The sequence below is a fragment of the Onychostruthus taczanowskii genome, unplaced genomic scaffold (assembly GCF_017590055.1).
Source record: "Onychostruthus taczanowskii isolate IOZ18803 unplaced genomic scaffold, ASM1759005v1 scaffold15, whole genome shotgun sequence".
Taxonomy (NCBI): domain Eukaryota; kingdom Metazoa; phylum Chordata; class Aves; order Passeriformes; family Passeridae; genus Onychostruthus; species Onychostruthus taczanowskii.
The window spans coordinates 1431459-1448219 of record NW_024498685.1 but is presented as its reverse complement, the minus strand read 5'-3'; the positions used below and the strand labels follow the sequence as shown (position 1 = coordinate 1448219).

Sequence of the window (16761 nt, the reverse complement as noted above, 5' to 3'; positions counted from 1 at the left end):
GTGGAAAAAGAGATAATGGGTCCTTTTCCTCTTGGCTACAGGTACTTCTGTAGATATTGTTGTCTGTAACTTATTTATTAGTCTGTGGTTGTAAATGTTACTGACTCATTTTGAACTGCCTACATCCAGACTTTGACGGTGTTCCATTGTTGCCTATCTCAGACATTTTAAAGGACCTATAAATAAAAAATTTAAAAATGATTCATTGAGATTTGAAAAAGTTGGGCAGTATGAACTAGGAAAGGCAAGCTTGTTGTTGACCTTCATGTCACTTGTGTAAACTCTCATGTGAAAGCCATTACAGGCTGGTTTTCAATTCAGTGAAGTTTTTCAGCTGTTGGTATTTGTCGCACTTGTTTAATAGGAACTTTAACTGCGCTGTAGAAAATGTGGTAAGCATGAAGAGCCAGGAGAGTAGGAAAAGTGGAAAAATTAACACAGTGAATACACAACTTGCAAGAAGCTTCCACAGAAAAATGGAGAGGAGCTATACCCTGGAGTATTGGAAGAAGGCAAGGACTCTCCATCCCACTGTCCATGCTTGTTCCAGCACATGCCTGCAGAAAATGAGAAGCAAGCTTAGTAAGAGTTAAGAGGAGGACTGAGGCTGAGATGAGTGAGGGAGGGAAGTACCTGAAGGAGGTACCAAAGTGCAAGAAAGGGGTAACAGTGATTGTCAGCATAGAAACTCAAACCCACATATTCTGCATCATGCTCTGCAGATGGTTTTGTGGTCTGCCTTGATATTAACCCCATTCCTATGTCCTCTTGCCTATCTTTTACCCAAGCATCTCACTTTCAAATTAGTTGATATGGTAGTCCAGCTAAAGACAACCTCATACACGACAACTTTCTATCGTGTTTTCTGACAAAATGGATCCTTGCTCAGGGGACCGAAAAATTGAAGTGATGGTTTAAGAAAGAAGCCTGAAAGGATTGATTGGAGTAGTATTAGATGGGTATTGATGATTTTGTCCTCTTTATAAAGCAGTTTCCAAACGAAATGCTTAATTTCTTGATTGGTTTATTCTTTAATTACATTTTTAGTTCTCTGTCATCACCAAGTGTGATAATCCAAGTGCTGGATATAATGTTCCTGGATAAATAATGCAGTTTTTTTCTTACAGAATAGATTTGAACTTTCAGTGTCTTCTACCAAGTATGAATCATACAGCTTAGAGCTGGGATGCTCTGCAAGACTTGAGTAGTGGTTCCAGGTGCAGAAAGTACGAAGATAGGTTTGCTTTGTGATGTCTCAGGCACTGCACATTTAGACAAGCAGCAAAGGATGTGAAAATAACTATGTGGCTTAACCTTGCATGTACCTGAAATTATTGTCCAAAGGCTTCTTGAGCTCTCTCAGGCTTGGCTGTAATTCCTTCCCTGGGGACCACTGGAACAGGCTCCTGGTGTGACTCCTAGGGATGATCCTATGCAGGGCTGCGAGCTGGACTCAATGATCCTTGTGGGTACCTTCCAACTCAACATATTCTGTGGTCTGTGCAGCCATAGTCTTCCCTGAACAAAATGAATTTAGGCTTCTACTGTATCTGACTTGCCTCTGGCTTGAAATAGGTCGTCATCTTTATTGCATTGTAAGGGAGGGCTTATTTGCAAAATTAATGCACAGTTAGTTACAATAGGCAGATTCAAGTTGATATATTCCAGTATATCTGGAATATTTCCAGTTGTCTGGCTGCCTATGTCTATGTTAGCCTGTGTCAGCTTCCTTGTGTCAGCAGCACTAAAAGGAGAATCAAATCTAATCTCTTGTGATAGAGAATAACCTTAACCTAATGCTACAAGATGGGCCAGAAACATTTATTTGATGCTTTTTTTGGAAAAATGATATGGTTATCCAAGCTGTAAAGGATTCATTACTTTTTCATGGAACTACAGTTTAAACAGGGTCTCAAATTCCCATTCTGTTTCCTCTGGAAAGGGACCAGACTTGCATGTGGGCAGTACTGGATGCACTGCAGGTTTCCTTCAAAATGCATTTACATTTCCAGCAACTGTCTCTGAGGCTGGTATCAATTTCTGTATTTTCTGTAAGATACTTGACAATTGTGGTTTTATATTTTCCTACAGGTGTGGGTTTCATGAATATAGTGGAGTGCTCATAAGAATAAGAAAAAAATGTCTGTTCTTTCTTAGTAACTTTCAGGCAGTTTTCTTTTACTTCTTTACTTCTACTACTTTTACTTCTTTACTTCTACTTTTCTTTTACTAAAAAAGTGTGAATAAAGAGGGGATAAAGGGATTACTTTAATCTTTAAAAACTTGGGTTTATTTTGTGGTGTAGGAACAAGCTCTGGTCTGGACCTGATTGATAAAAGGATTCCATATGCCATGGAATATGGAATCCTTTTTTGTTGCCTTTGTTGTTGGTGTCTTTTGGTGTCTTTGTTGTTGGGCAGTTCTTTACTGTTGTCTTGGAATGTATGTACTTATGGGCTGTGAGACCCTTGCTCAGCCATTTTTGCACATTTGGGTTTTATTTGGACAGTTTAAAGAAACATATGTATCTGTGAGTGCTGCTGAGCTCCAGAGATGTAATTCTTAGTGTTCCAGGGTGTTCTGCACAGCGAAGATGGGGCTCTGTCTTGGCTCAAGGTCTGCAAGGCTGGGCTGTGCTCATGACACAAATTAAGCTGAGTTGTCTGAATGAGCAAGTCTGCAAGGAGGAAAGATGGGCTGAAGTTGCTGGCTCTGCTGGCTCTGAAAAGACAACAGGGATGGTGGAGTTTTTGTGAGGCAAAAGCTGTGGATGCTGTGCTGGGCACCAGCAGGCTTTTGTGAGTTATGTGAGGTCATTTGTTCTGGGTTCCTGTGAGGAAAATCTTGAATTCCTTCAATTGAATTGAAGTAGCAATCGATCCTGCATAGTAAGATGCAGTGTGCCAGCACAGGGATTCATTCTCAAGCCAGATACTTAAGGATTGCTCTGGACCACAAAAAATTCTCTTAGTATATTCACAGATGCAGAAATCCAGAAGGTAAATTTGCTCTAAGTAAATAGCAGTACAAATTGCCACTTAAAAGGAAATTGTGAAGCTTGGAAATTTGTTATAGCATATGTGTTCTTGGGCTAGAATATGGTAGTCAATACTAGATTTGTGAAAGTTCTCATCTTGTCAGAAGACTTGATGAATATGGCATAAAAAATAGCTTTTACATTTCTGTGAGCAACAAGTAATTATTTGTTGCTATGGCTGACTTTGAAAAATTTCCTTCTCCCTTCAGTTTACTTTTAAATGTATGAGCAGCCTTTCTAAGATTATAGAATCCATACTAAGTTTGCCTGTAAGGTTCCCTTGTGGAATGGCTCTTGGTTTCCTGCACAGATATATACTACGTAATTCAGGGCAGTGTTTGTTGTTCCTCTGAGAAATTTTGTCTTCAATTAGACCGTAATTTCAGCTTCTTCAGGTGAAGATGTTTTTATTGTAGGCTGGTAGCAAGTTTAAATTTTTTTTTTTCAATCTTGGAATCACAGAACGGATTGGGTTGGAAGGGACCTTAAAGATCATCTTGCTTAAAGTGCTCTGCCATGGACAGGAAACCTTCCACTAGACCAGGTTGCTCAAAGTCCTGTCTGACTGGGCCTTGAACCTTGTCAGGTATGGGGCGCCCACAATTTTGCTAGGCAGCCTAAATTAGTTGGGTTCCACTTGTTATGATACTAACTTTGGAGGAAGATCTCTGCCCTTGTTGGAGGCTATTTGATTCTCTTGCTAACATTTCCAAACTTACATGCTTCAGTTATGCATATTGCTGGTGGTGTTACATTTGTTACTTGGTGTCTTTACTGTAAGGGAAGAGAGAAGCAAGGTTCTGGTTATGGACAGAAAATAGAAAATAGTATGAGCAGGGAAGTTACTCATTATTGATACTGAAAAAAAAGTATTTGGAAACTCATGTGGCAGGGCTCCTTCTTCTTGGCACTAGTGAGGTCTCACCTGAAGTGCTGTGGCCAGTTCAGGGCTCTCCAGGAAGAAAGAGCTGTGCTGGCTAAGCTGTCCAATGAAGGGCCACAAAGATGATGGGCAAATGGAAAATGGAGCCAGGCTGTCTTCAGCAGTCCTTGGTGACAAGACCACAGGCAGTGGACAAAAAATTAAATACAGGGCGTTCCTTCTGAACATCAGGAAAAGTTTTGCTGTGAAGGTGACTGAGCACTGGCACAGCCTTAGGGAGGCTGTGGATCTCCATCCTTGGAGATAGTCAGAAACCATCTGGACATGGTCTTGGGCATCCTGCTTGAAAAGGAGTTTGGATCAGATGACCTAAAGAGTTCCCTTCCAACCTCAAATTCTCCTGCAATTCTGTCTTGCTTGGTTGGCCAAAAATCTTTCTTCTTCACCTTCCTCATTGCCAGGCAGTTAAGTCTAGTAAATTGTTCATTTAGATGAAGAAAACCTTTGCTAGGTAAAATTGCCAGACTAACCAAATAATAGACATTTCCTTAAGTACTAATAAACCTGTTTCTGGAGGTAATCCTGAGATAATTGCTGGGATTGCCAGGAATTCTCAGTACATGCAGTCCAGGTTAACAGCATGTTACAAATTACATGGGAAGCAAATGTTCTAAGCCTTATATTGAACAGGTTAATTCTTATGGTGTTGATTCATGCTTGTTCTTTTCACCAAGCATACAACTAGTTCTTGTCATCTTGGGAAAAACTAACCAAATACAGAAAACCCTCTCTTTGCTGCTGGTTGGCAGTCCTAGGTTCGCTGATAAATGATTGCAAGTTGACTCCCACCATTGCCTCAAGGGAATTTACATACAGAATACTTGAGTAGCACATTCTTTGGTATCCCCCCATTCTCACTCTTTGTAGTTTGGTTTACTTGTTCCTGAGGAAACTATTTTTGCTCAACTGCAGCTTCTTGATGAAGTCTTTGTTTTGGTATCTGTTCAAAAAATTGGGCTAGAAGTGAATCAATCATTAGTTTACTTCAGGAAATTGCTGGCAGATAAAACTGATATCTAGAAATAGAATGGATAAATAAGGTGATGTGCAAACTGCATGTTCAGTATTTTAGAGTTTGTTTGTTTGTGAGCTTCTCAATTTACATATTAAAACTTGTTTTGATCCATCTTAGATTGCATCCTATTATTGGTGCCTACTTTAGAATATGAAATTATTTGCCTGGTTTTTTTGCAGAGGTAGGTTGTCACAATTTTTACATTGAGACCTGATCTTGAGACTATTATATATTACAATCCATGAGGTAGAAAAGAGATGGATAGACTGGAAAAGGTAACAGGAATCTTTTAACTGTCTTGGGGAGAAGCACCCTAGGGATGCTTTTTAGAGCATCCTGGCTCTAAAAATTTCATTGAATAATTTTTTTCTAATAAGTAGTCAGAATAACAGTATGTATGAAGGAGCAATTCTCCTCTTCCTCCCTCTTCCTCTGCTGTAAATTTCTGATTTTGCTTGGACTTGCTTCTTACATTAGTGTAGCATTATTGCTTTAAAGGTTCGTTTTTGTGCTTTGCTGACTTTTTTAGGTATAAATTCAGATTCATGCTACTGTTCACCTACAGTGGTGTCCAGGTCCTAAAGTGAACTCTTTCCAGTTGTGAAGAATGAGTAGCAACATGAGTGGTTTCACAGTACAATGCTGTAGGTCGCCTCTGTGCACAGGAGGTAAATGTCTTTTTCAGGTCATGTCCAAGGTCTGTAGCTTGCAGGGTAGACTGAATATGGAAGTTGAGACATAGAAGATGCTCTTTAAAATCAAGAGATCCTATTGTCATGTAACTAGAACTCTAGGTATGGGTTTGTGAGTATTGTTAACACACATTGCTAAGGTTTAATAGAAAAACTCCTTCATTAAATTTTTTAATACTCTAGAAATTGGTTTGCAAAGTCTTGCAAGAAAAATACTTCATATGATTGATTAACAAGAAAAGCAAACCATTCTTAGAAGTTGTTTATTCAATGGGTCCTGAATTTTAAGACCAAATGTAAGTTCTTTCTGTTTATTTCAGAAGCAAACTATTACTGACACTGGATGAACAGGATAGTCTTTTGTACTTGTTTTATTGATAATTAAAAATTTTATTGTAGACTTGTCTTACTAAATATTGAGAGATTCTTACTTTGTTCTAGGACAGATTCTGTAGGCTTCCTTTGATAATTAAAAATTTTAATTTTTTGTTCTAGGTTTGGAACATTAAACAGATGATTAAATTGACGCAAGAACATATAGAAGCACTGCTAGACAAATTTGGAGGCGAGCATAACCCACCTTCAATATATTTAGAGGTAAGTTTACATTCAAACAAATGTGGTTAGATTAGTGTTGTGTTATCTTATGTGAAGTATCTAAGGTTAAAACTGAGAATACCTGTATTAAAAGGGTATATTCTCCTTGTACATTACAAACTGAGCTCTATTCTAAGAGATGGAAAAGAACTGTATGGCATTCCTGGGATTCAGAAGGGGAAGATCCGTGGCATGGTGTAATAATAATGTTGGTGCGATAGAGATGTCAAGGCCCTTCATAGGGGGCAGGGGAGAGAAGATTGTGTTTATAATGAAGAAAGTCATGCTGTGTTAAAGCCAATATATACACATGAAACATTTGGTAAGACTAACTTTGCCTTTAAAGCAGTTGACTTCCCTTTTTTGTCTTTGAAAAATGGTCATGTATAATCCAAAGAATTGCATTAGTAGAAGGGGTCTTCTTACAGAAATAGATCAAATTGTGTGATGGATTAAAATTTTTACATCACTCCAGATTTATAGAGTTGCGTTGACATAGAACCATTAAGAGCTGCATGCAAAAGTTACCTCTGTTAGGAATTGAAGGGGCATCATGTACTTCAAACTTGCCCTTTTTGTGCTTCCCTCAAGTGTTGAAATAACTGGAGGTCAAACAGATTTCTTTTCTAGTCCTTTTATTTGCAATTGCTGCCTAAAGGTACTGGATAATTAAAAATAAAGATCTCATTATTTGAGGTACTTCTAGCTTTTATCTTAATATGGCAGAGCAGGGCACTAGGTTGATTATACAAACGTTGACATTACGTCCTGAACAGTTAAGGTCAAATGAGGCCCTTGGTAGTTGCTTTACGTATTGCTAATGTGAAATAGGAGTATTGAATCAGTGCTATCACTGTTTTATCCACTCTGCTACATTTAAGCACACCTCTGTTTTCACAAGGACCGGTTCATTCCATATGTTTGGATTTATTATTGCTGCATACAAGTGGGTTTCATTAGATTGTGTATCAAACTGCAACAATAATGAACTTAGTCTATACATATACATCTATAAGTCTGGATTTAAGGTAGGGAAGTTGTTAATTCAGCTATTTGTCATCAGCTTTTATTGAAACTAAAACCAAGATACATTACTGAAAGCTCTTTGTTTTGTAGGTCATTGATAGAGAAAAGAGCATTTGCAGTCATAAATAGGTATTGGAAAATTATTATAACAGCATGAAGAGTAAGTCTGAAATAGCTGGTGACCACAAATCATGAATCTGAAAGCAGATTTGCAAGTTAAATGGATCCATGTGCCACTGAGATGAAGCTCCAGCTCTGGCTCATCAGTGTGGTAGGGCAGCCCCATGAGGCAGAGCTGGGTGTTCCTCTGCTGCAGTGAGTTCCATTGGATCATGATACTTGTCTTGGGACAAGTAGTGCTGGTTCTGACTAGAGAGCCACAAACCATTGGGTAGAAGGTGAAAGGGGCTGACATTGTGCTTTTGCAGCTCTTATCCCGTAAGACAGTCCTGTGGAAAGAGCCCACCATGGCTGAAATGAAAAGCTTCTTCCCAGCTCTTTGCTATGCAGCTCCTCATCTTCCTTTGTTCAGGTACTTGATATACTGACAGTGACTGAGCTATGACCAGTCACTAAATTGTAAGGAAAATACCCCTGGTTTTGTTGGATTACTTTACCATCCAGCAGGTAGTAGTTTAAACCTCATCATGAAGTAGTCAGTGAGCTGTGCAAAACTGTGATTAAGATTAGGGAAGGGAAAGACAGCAGCCATGAGCCAAGAACTAGAAGATAGGATGAGAGAGGAAAGGAACTTTTTATTTGAATGGTCACTAGCATAAATTAGATCATCCTCAGATGCATTTATCAAGGTGAACAGGATTAAATGCTGCAAACCTGTAATTTGTGTAGTGTGTAGGCTTCCTGTGGTAGAACTGAAGTGTGAAAGGAAAAAAAAAAAAGAAGCAATCTATTGCTGAATGCCAGGTACAGTTAGAAGCAAGATTACTCTCTACATTTGACTGTTAATTTCAGTTAATTTCAGCAGTTGTCTAGTGTGTCCTTTCTGTGCCTTTCCCACCTTTTGGCTTGGTCAAGACGGGGCTTGCTTTCTTTTCTCAGAATTTACTTGGCAACAATTTATCTGAATCTAACCTGTCACTGCTATAGCTCATGTTTTGACTTCCTGTATTCCATCACTTGTCAGAGAAAGGGCCAGAAAAACTCTGGTTGCAGTACAGAAGAACAAAGCTATATGTAAAAAGTTTTGAATGTAGTGTGATAAAGTGTGAAAGAACATGTTTGCCTCTAGGAAATGCAGAACTAAGAAAACATAGTGGTTTTGATACAAATAAAAATATGTCTGTCTGATGTGTTAGAAATAGCAAACTTCCCATGTACAGAGTTAGTGTGTGATATTGGGTCTGAGGCTCAAGTTCTGTACCAGGGTGTCATCACTGTCTTCTGTGGAGGGCTCTTCTCTCCCCTTAAGCTCTTACCTGTAGTCTGTGAGTAGGTCTGGAAGTGGTCTGTGTAGTCTCACCAAAATGCTTGGCTGGGAAGGTAGTGGAACTTAGATTCCATCCATCATCTTCTGATCTATTTTTATTGCTTTGCCAAAGACTTATTTCTGGCTGTAATATAGTCCTGCTTTTACCCACAATCTGTATGAATAATTTTGGTAGTATGTTACTTGAACTGCATCACCCTTCCTTTTGTTGCCTTAGATTCATAGAGTGGGTTAGGTTGGAAAGGATCTTTAAAGGTTGTCCAGTTTAACCCCACCTGCAGGTTGCTCAGAGCCCCATCCAACTTGGCCTTGAATGTTTCCAGGGGTGGGGCATCCACCACCTCTTGGACAACTGTGCCAGTGTTTTACCACCCTCATCATAAAAGTTTTCTTTCTTGTGTCTAGTCTGGATATACCCTCTTTTAGTTTACAACCATCAGCCCTTGTCCTGTAACAGCAGGCCCTACTAAAAAGTCTGTCCTCATCTTTCTGATAGATCACTTTAAATATCAAAAGGTCTTTTAACTATTACAGGCTGAACAATGGCAGCTCTCTCAGCATGTCTTCATAGGAGAGGTGCACCAGCCCTCTCATCATCTTTGTCACCTTGCTTTGTACCCTCTCCAACTGGTCCATGTCCTCTTACATTGGGAGCCCACAGCTGAATGCAGCATTCGAGTGGGGTGTCAGAAGAGGGGCTGCTGGCCATGCAGTTCAAGGGAGGTGATTTTGATGCAGCCCAAGATATGGTTGGCTTTCTGAGTAGTGAGTGCCAGCTCATGTCCAACTTTCCATTCAGCAGTACCAGTTCTGCAGGGTTGTTCTCAATCCCTTCATCCCTCAGCCTGTATTGATTAAAATTCTTCTCCTGCTCTGACCTCTTTGCATCTTCCATAAAATGTGAGTGACTCTTAAAGACTTCTTAAGAGAGTAGATTGTGTCTCTTGATCATCTCTTGAGGTTGCTATCACCAAGCATGTTGTCTTCTTTTAGCAAAAGTCTAAATTAGCCAAAACTAAATGCTAGGTAAGCATCTGCAAATGAATGCTTTTGCTTACACCCATATTGCCTTTCACTGGATGTAAACATCTAGTTTTATTGTAATGCTTCTTGCAAAACCATGGCTATTTTTATTCTTCTGACAAGTTTGACAGCAAGCCATCCCTCTTCCAGTGTGTAGATTTTCAGTATCATAGATTGTTTGGTTCTTTTGTACTCCTGCCTCGCTTTACATCTTTAATGTACTACTTCTCACTACCTGCTTGTGTTCACAGAAATTGCAGCACCCTGTACACTGGCTCCTGGCCTGTGTTGGAGCTGCCTCTGAAGACCTGTCAAGTGAAGTTGTGGTTGAACCAGGTGACAACATTGCCTTTTCAATTAAAAGTGAAAGGAGGGTTTGGGGGGAGCAGAAGCTTGTGAGAAAATGAAGAATTCAACAAGAAAATTAATCTGAAAATTGAGCATTCAAAGGTTATAATACAATTATTTGTGCATTGACTATACAACATACATCTCATGTAAAAACAAAAAGTAATTTATACCTTAGTTACTGTTGCTCAAGAAATAGAAGCTTTTGTTTCTGTATTCATCTGAGAGTGAAGACAAAGTTTTCACCCTTCTCAGATTTAATTTTTTTCCCAAATTCAGGAGAGGGTGTCAATGCATTTTACATCAAAAGAACTTTAAAACTGACAGCTGTTGTTGCAGCCATCATTTCAGGTTTCATCAACTGACTACGAAAGACAAAAGAGAATGCTTTTCTTGAAATATTGAAAGTGATTGACTTGTGCTGTGTTGAATTCAGGATATATTTATTATTCCTGCAAGAAGGGATACTCAAATTCAGGGGTATCTCCCTGCCTTGATCCATCACTCCTCAGTGATGGTCTTATGAAGGTCAGTGTGCAGCAGGGGGAATAGAGCAGAGCGTGGAAGCCTGGGTGGAAAACATAGTGTGAAGCTGGAGGGCAGCAAGTTGCATGCCCTGGTCCTCCCTGGACAGGAAAATTAGGGCTCAGGAGGGAGACCAAAGCTGCAGAGTGACTTCTGTGTCTAAGGTACAGGGGGAGGAAACAAAATGTACAGAAGAAAGAAAAGAACATTTGTCATTAACCACAGAATTTTCTTCTAATCATTATAACTAGTAATAGCTTTGGGAATCTTGTCAGTGTTCTCTAATGTGATGGTAAGAAAAGCTTTTCTGTTTGTTCTGTCTGGAAGAAAGAATAAACCTAGTAAGCAATGACAGTATTAAAATCCAAAAATGGCTTGTAGGCAAATTTCCTTCTTATATAATCTTGTCTTTTAACTTTTCCCATTTGCTGTGTGTGACCTCAGCTCAAACAGACTCCTGGAAATCACTGTCACACCACAGAATGGTTTGGGTTGGAAGCAACCCTAAAGATCATCAGGTTCCAACCTCCCTGGCATGGGCTGGAACCCTTTCAGTAGACCAGCCTGCTCAAAGCCCCATCTAGCCTAACCTCTAGAACAGGGATGAGGTGTCCTCAGTTTCTCTGGGCAACCTGTTCCATGTGATAGAACAAGTCCTCACAATTTCCTCCTAATATGTAATCTAAACACACCCTGTTTCAATTTAAAGCCATTCCCCCTTGTTCTGTCACTACATGCCCATGTAAAAAGCCCCCCTCCAGTTTTCCTGTAAGTGCTGCAAGGTCTACCTGGGGCCTTCTCCAAGCTGAAGAACCCCAACTCTCTCGCCCTGTCTTTATAGGAGACGTGCTCCAAATATTTGAAATAACTGCTTGACTCAGTAGATATAGACATACTAATTTTATTTATATTTTCTCCTGGAAAAGAGGCTGCAGGAGCTTCTCAGTAGGTTTTACCACACTTTTTGGAAGCACTCTGTATTTTAGTAGCTGAAAACATCAATGACTTTTGTCTTCCCACATAATTTCTTACTGCGTTATATCAGTCCTTGAAGTGCTGTTTCCCAAAATACATAGTTTGTGACTCACCATGGAAAAACCCTTTTCCTAAGGGTTTGTCTAAGCATTGTAAATATTGGAAATATTTACTGCAAAGAAGTCTGCTATTATGATACTGGAAAAACCTGGGATTCACTTAACAAAAACGGTTAAAATATGCAGCTGTGTATTCTTTAGAACATGCATAAAAAATTATATTTCTTTTGTCTCTACCCACAAAGTACTGCTGAAAAGGATAAGCTGAATTAGGGGGAGTAAAGGTCTGCATATTGGTAACAAATGGAACGGGTTGCACAGACCCAGGCTGGCCAAAAGCACTCAGCTCAAACTTAGAAGGGAGGGATCATGCTTAAATGATTTAATCAGATTTGTTAGCTTTTGTAGACTCTTAATGACTGTTCAAGGAGACCTTACCTATTTAAACTTCCCAGCTCTTGTATGTCCTTTTTGCCCCATAGTCATGTGTACAGTATTACCTACCTTACTTACCTGGAAGAACTGAAACAGTATTGGCCCATTTGTGTGTAAATTGTTGTCTGGGATGGGGTTGCATTCTGGACCTGTTGGTTGCTTCAGTTAACAGTCCAAGACTGTGCTGCCTGGTCTGTTGGGGTTTCTTTGGTTTGGTTTGGTTTTTTGAATTTGGACTCCACACAAAATGAAACAGTATGCAAATGTATAGAATTACAGTGCTATCAAAATAAGTTTTAGAACTCGGTCAGCTTTCTAATACTGTCTTGAAGGAATCATTCTCTTTCTTACTCCTACTCTTGGAAGCAATTTAAAATGAGAATTGTGGGGGTAGAGGTATGTTTGCCCCTAGCTACTGTGATTTTCATTTTTTTCTTGGCTTTCTCTTTGCCTGAATGTGTTTTATTCAGAGGCATTGCTGTTCTCAGTTCTGAGAGTTTGGCTATTGAACATCAGGAGAGTATTTAATTTCTTGTTCCTGTACATCTGAAGAATCCATGCAGGAGGTCAAATTAGTTTATTAAAGAACATTACCTCTTTGCTGATCTGAAGTATGCTTATTGCAACAGCATGCAAATACAGTCTAAAATAGATCTTGGTGATGAATCTCAGGTTGTTCCAGACTGTGGGATTCCAGGAAAATGCTAACAATGCATATAGACACTGGGAAACCTGGTGGCCCTCTGGGGAATTTCAGATTAGCTTTTACCAGGCTCCTAACAGATGCTGTTCAAATATGTTGGACCAAATCTGGAGTGTCTAAAGTTAGACTAAGTACAGATTTAGGAGTCTTACTAAATGAAGAAATCGTTGACGTATGTTACTGTCTATCTTCAGCTCCCATTTAACTTAGTGGGATTTGCGTTTGATCAACAGCCTAAAAGGTCAGACATCTTTTAAATAGAAACACAATCTCAGTTTCAAAGACCAGAACCTGTAGTCTAGGCTTTTGAGTCTTGGAATATGTGTATATTACCTAAACTTGATTGAGGAAGAGAGAGGGCATGGCAAAAACAGTTACCTGCTTGAGTTTGGACTGGTGTTCTACCCAGATGTAGTAGGGGGCAGAAAGAAGAAGAAATCATATCTTGCCACTTGGGTTTCTCACAGATTAATTTAAAAGAAAAAATGATTAGTTGCTTTTTATTTCCTTTGATGATTTCACTACTATGTATAGCCTAGTCATGGCCCAAGAAAACAAATTTCAAATATAATATAAATGATATGTAAGAAAAGAAATGCATATTTTTGAGAAAATCCTTTGTCCTCATCAACAGAACTCTTTTGGCACATCTACGTAACATCTCTCAGATTCTGTTGAATTCTGAGGTCAGTTTTGATTTTGTCAGTAGGTTGCAACATTTAAGAAGTAACTTGAAGGCTGCTGCTCCTGGGTATATACAGTTAAAACTGCAGACTATATACAGCAGAATAAGAGAGTAGTTGTATTTTGGCATGTGTGCACACTGAATATAAACATGCCATCTTGTAATGCTTTAGTTGGACTTTGCAGCTTATCAGGCCGTGTTGCATTTTACTTAGTTGAAGTATCAGAGGTGTTCTCACACATATGAGACTATTATATGATGTGAAAATATACTGATATGCAGTATAATTAAGATTCACTTTTTGTTCTATTTTTGATAGCCATAGGATTATGTGCACATAGACAAGTTGTGCGGATTTTAATCTAATGTTCAACTTTTCAAATATATATTTTGTGAAACTAAACTTTTTAAATTCACACCACGTTGGGAGAAGTCTGAGCTGTCAGTGACCCACACTCACAATACCAGCAGCAAACTGCACACTGGGCTGCAGCAGCAAATGAGGAGACACCCATCCAGTCATTAATTGCGTGTCTGCTTTGGGGTGGTGTTCAGCATGGGGAAGAGAAGCTTCAGGAGGAATCTGCGGGCTCTTTCAACATAATGAAAGACTCAGACTCTTCCCAGACCTGCACAGCTTACGGGGAGCGGGCAATGTCGCAGATAGTGAGCATCCAGTTAATTTCAAAAGAGACAATTCTTCATCATGAGTTGGGGTTTGAGCTCTGGAACTGGCTGCCCAGAGGTTGTGGGCTCTCCATCTTTCCAAGACTTGCAAAGCTTGCTTTGGCAAGGCCCTGAGGAACCTCATTGAACTAGAAAACTATTTCTGTGCTAAATGTGTGTTAGGACTAGATGACTTCTGCAGGTATCTTCTGACCCTTTTTTTCCTCTCTTATTCTGTATCAAGCAAGATTTAAGTTTTATGTAGAACATAACTTACGTAATAGGAATATGTAAACTGATTGGATTGCAGTCTAGATTACCTGTACTCTTCCTTCTGAAATGCCTTTGGAATCCTTGATTTAATGATTTGTTTGAATATTCGTCTTAATATTTTTCATGTTATTGATTCCATACAGACTTACTTTTAATCTTTTTAGTTTGTTTTTCAAAAACATGGTCAGAAACCAACCTCATAGTTGACACAGTGAGCCTTTATGGACTTGAAGGTTTGTGTAGCTGTTGATGCTTGTCTGCTGAAGTGGCTGTGCTGCTGCCACAGTTTAGTAGTTGATAGGCAAATCTGCAACATGATCTTTCTTTTAGCTAGAAATACTTGCCATAGGTCAGCTTTGCTGATGTAACTATCTTTGAATTTAACTCTGTAGAATATTTCTGTCTTGACTTGGTGCTGTTGTCTTTGTAAGGTCTATTGGTGTTAATCATCAGATGAAACTTTGTTTCCCCAAAGTACTTAACCTTAGTGAAATGAAATTTTATTGGAGATATTCTGTTTCTGCTGCATCTACTGTAGCTCCTTCGTATAAGAAGAATTCTTTTAAAAAGAGAAAAATGTTTTTAAAGTGTAGCAATGCATTTCTAGTTCCTTTGTTTTACTGTGGGATCTTCTGCTATGACACCGAATAACTGTGTGGTACTTGAGAGCTTTTGTTCTCAGAAAAAATACAGAGCTTTTTGCAGAAATCAGTGGTATAGAACCCAAAGCCAGCTGCAGCTCCCAGCCTTCCATACTCATTGTTTATTCTCTTAAGATAAATCATTTGACTTTGGTTTGCATTAGTGACAGATTAAGCTGCCAATGTAAACATTGTAGGATTGAATATTTTGAAAGTTGTGTAATTTTGTGAAGGAACTAAACCCATGAGTGTCCGGAAGCAATGTAATGTTGTGTGTGTTTGAACAATATTTTGCAATGTTCATGAGAAAGGGAAGTAAGTATTTAGAACAGTATTGGTGAAATGGTAACAGTTTGTTTCCTAATTTTTGTTTATTGAAAATAATTCTTGACACATGGAGCTTTTACTCAAGTTTCCATGCAAAGTTGATCCTGGAAGTAGGAGAGACACGTGTTACTGTACAGCCAAAAAATGCCATTATTTATGGTTGGGTAATCTTTCAATTTACTTTTCACAATACAGTTGGGTTAGAGTGAAGATGTTTTGGCTTCAAGTCTCAGAGTTGGGGGTCTATTTGTGAAGTGCTAGACATCTTCAGTTTTTAAAAAATATAATAAATAATTCTCAGTTTCTTGCAACTAACGTATGTTTATCAGAAGTGGTACCCATAACATTTAGAATTTGCAACTGTGATGTTCACTTCCATCCTGGGAGGATGCTAAGCTTTCTTAAAAAGGGAGGGATGAACCACTGTTTATACAGCAAGAGCAGTTTGGATCAGGTGAGCCTGCACATATAACCTGGAGAAATAAATTCCACTCAGTTTTTAAAAAATATAATAAATAATTCTCAGTTTCTTGCAACTAACGTATGTTTATCAGAAGTGGTACCCATAACATTTAGAATTTGCAACTGTGATGTTCACTTCCATCCTGGGAGGATGCTAAGCTTTCTTAAAAAGGGAGGGATGAACCACTGTTTATACAGCAAGAGCAGTTTGGATCAGGTGAGCCTGCACATATAACCTGGAGAAATAAATTCCTAATAAAAAGTAGTACTTGTGGGTGCACTACTAAATGTTGGTTGTTTTTTCTCTTTATTTATCTTTTTCCACATGTAGATGCTGCAGACTATTTGGTCAATTCAATTCTCCTGCAACTTTAATTAGCAACAGTTATAAACAAAAAAGTAGGAAAGCAAGTAAAATAAGCAATTAAAACAAAAAAAAAAAACAACAACAGAACCCGAAAGTATTTTTCTTTTGTGTAAATGTACTGGAAAATATCACTGAAGAATTTATGCATGTTGGTATGGATCTTGCTCTTGCTGTAGAGAAATTAGGAAATTCCATTCCCTACTGCTTGCATGTTAGGTTTGGAAGATTTTTGTTTATTCTTTTCTGTAAAGGTCTAAACAAGGTCTAAATATGTCAGTTAACAATGACATGCTTCTGTAGTGTGAAACACATGTTGCTTAACTGATTCAGGTTTTTGAAGATACTCTGCTAATTTATATACTGAAGAAATTGTTCTAGTATTTGATATCAATCAGAATTTTCTTGTTGCAAAGTTGTGCATAACACACTTTAAAGAAAAATATATACCTATTATATATTTGTTTTATACATCTTGGCAGTAATGTTTAGTTTGACTACATTTCATAAAGACTTAA

General features: G+C 38.6%; 1 protein-coding gene across 2 annotated transcripts in view; it reads left to right on the top strand.

Moving 5' to 3' along the window:
- The window catches only part of BRAF (B-Raf proto-oncogene, serine/threonine kinase), an 83413-nt gene that overhangs the window by 9899 nt on the left and 56753 nt on the right, over nucleotides 1-16761 (top strand). For both annotated transcript variants that reach the window (XM_041398469.1, XM_041398470.1), the window contains exon 2: nucleotides 6183-6284. In XM_041398469.1, coding sequence (XP_041254403.1) covers nucleotides 6183-6284 — 102 coding nt within the window. The remainder of the gene's footprint in view (nucleotides 1-6182; nucleotides 6285-16761) is intronic.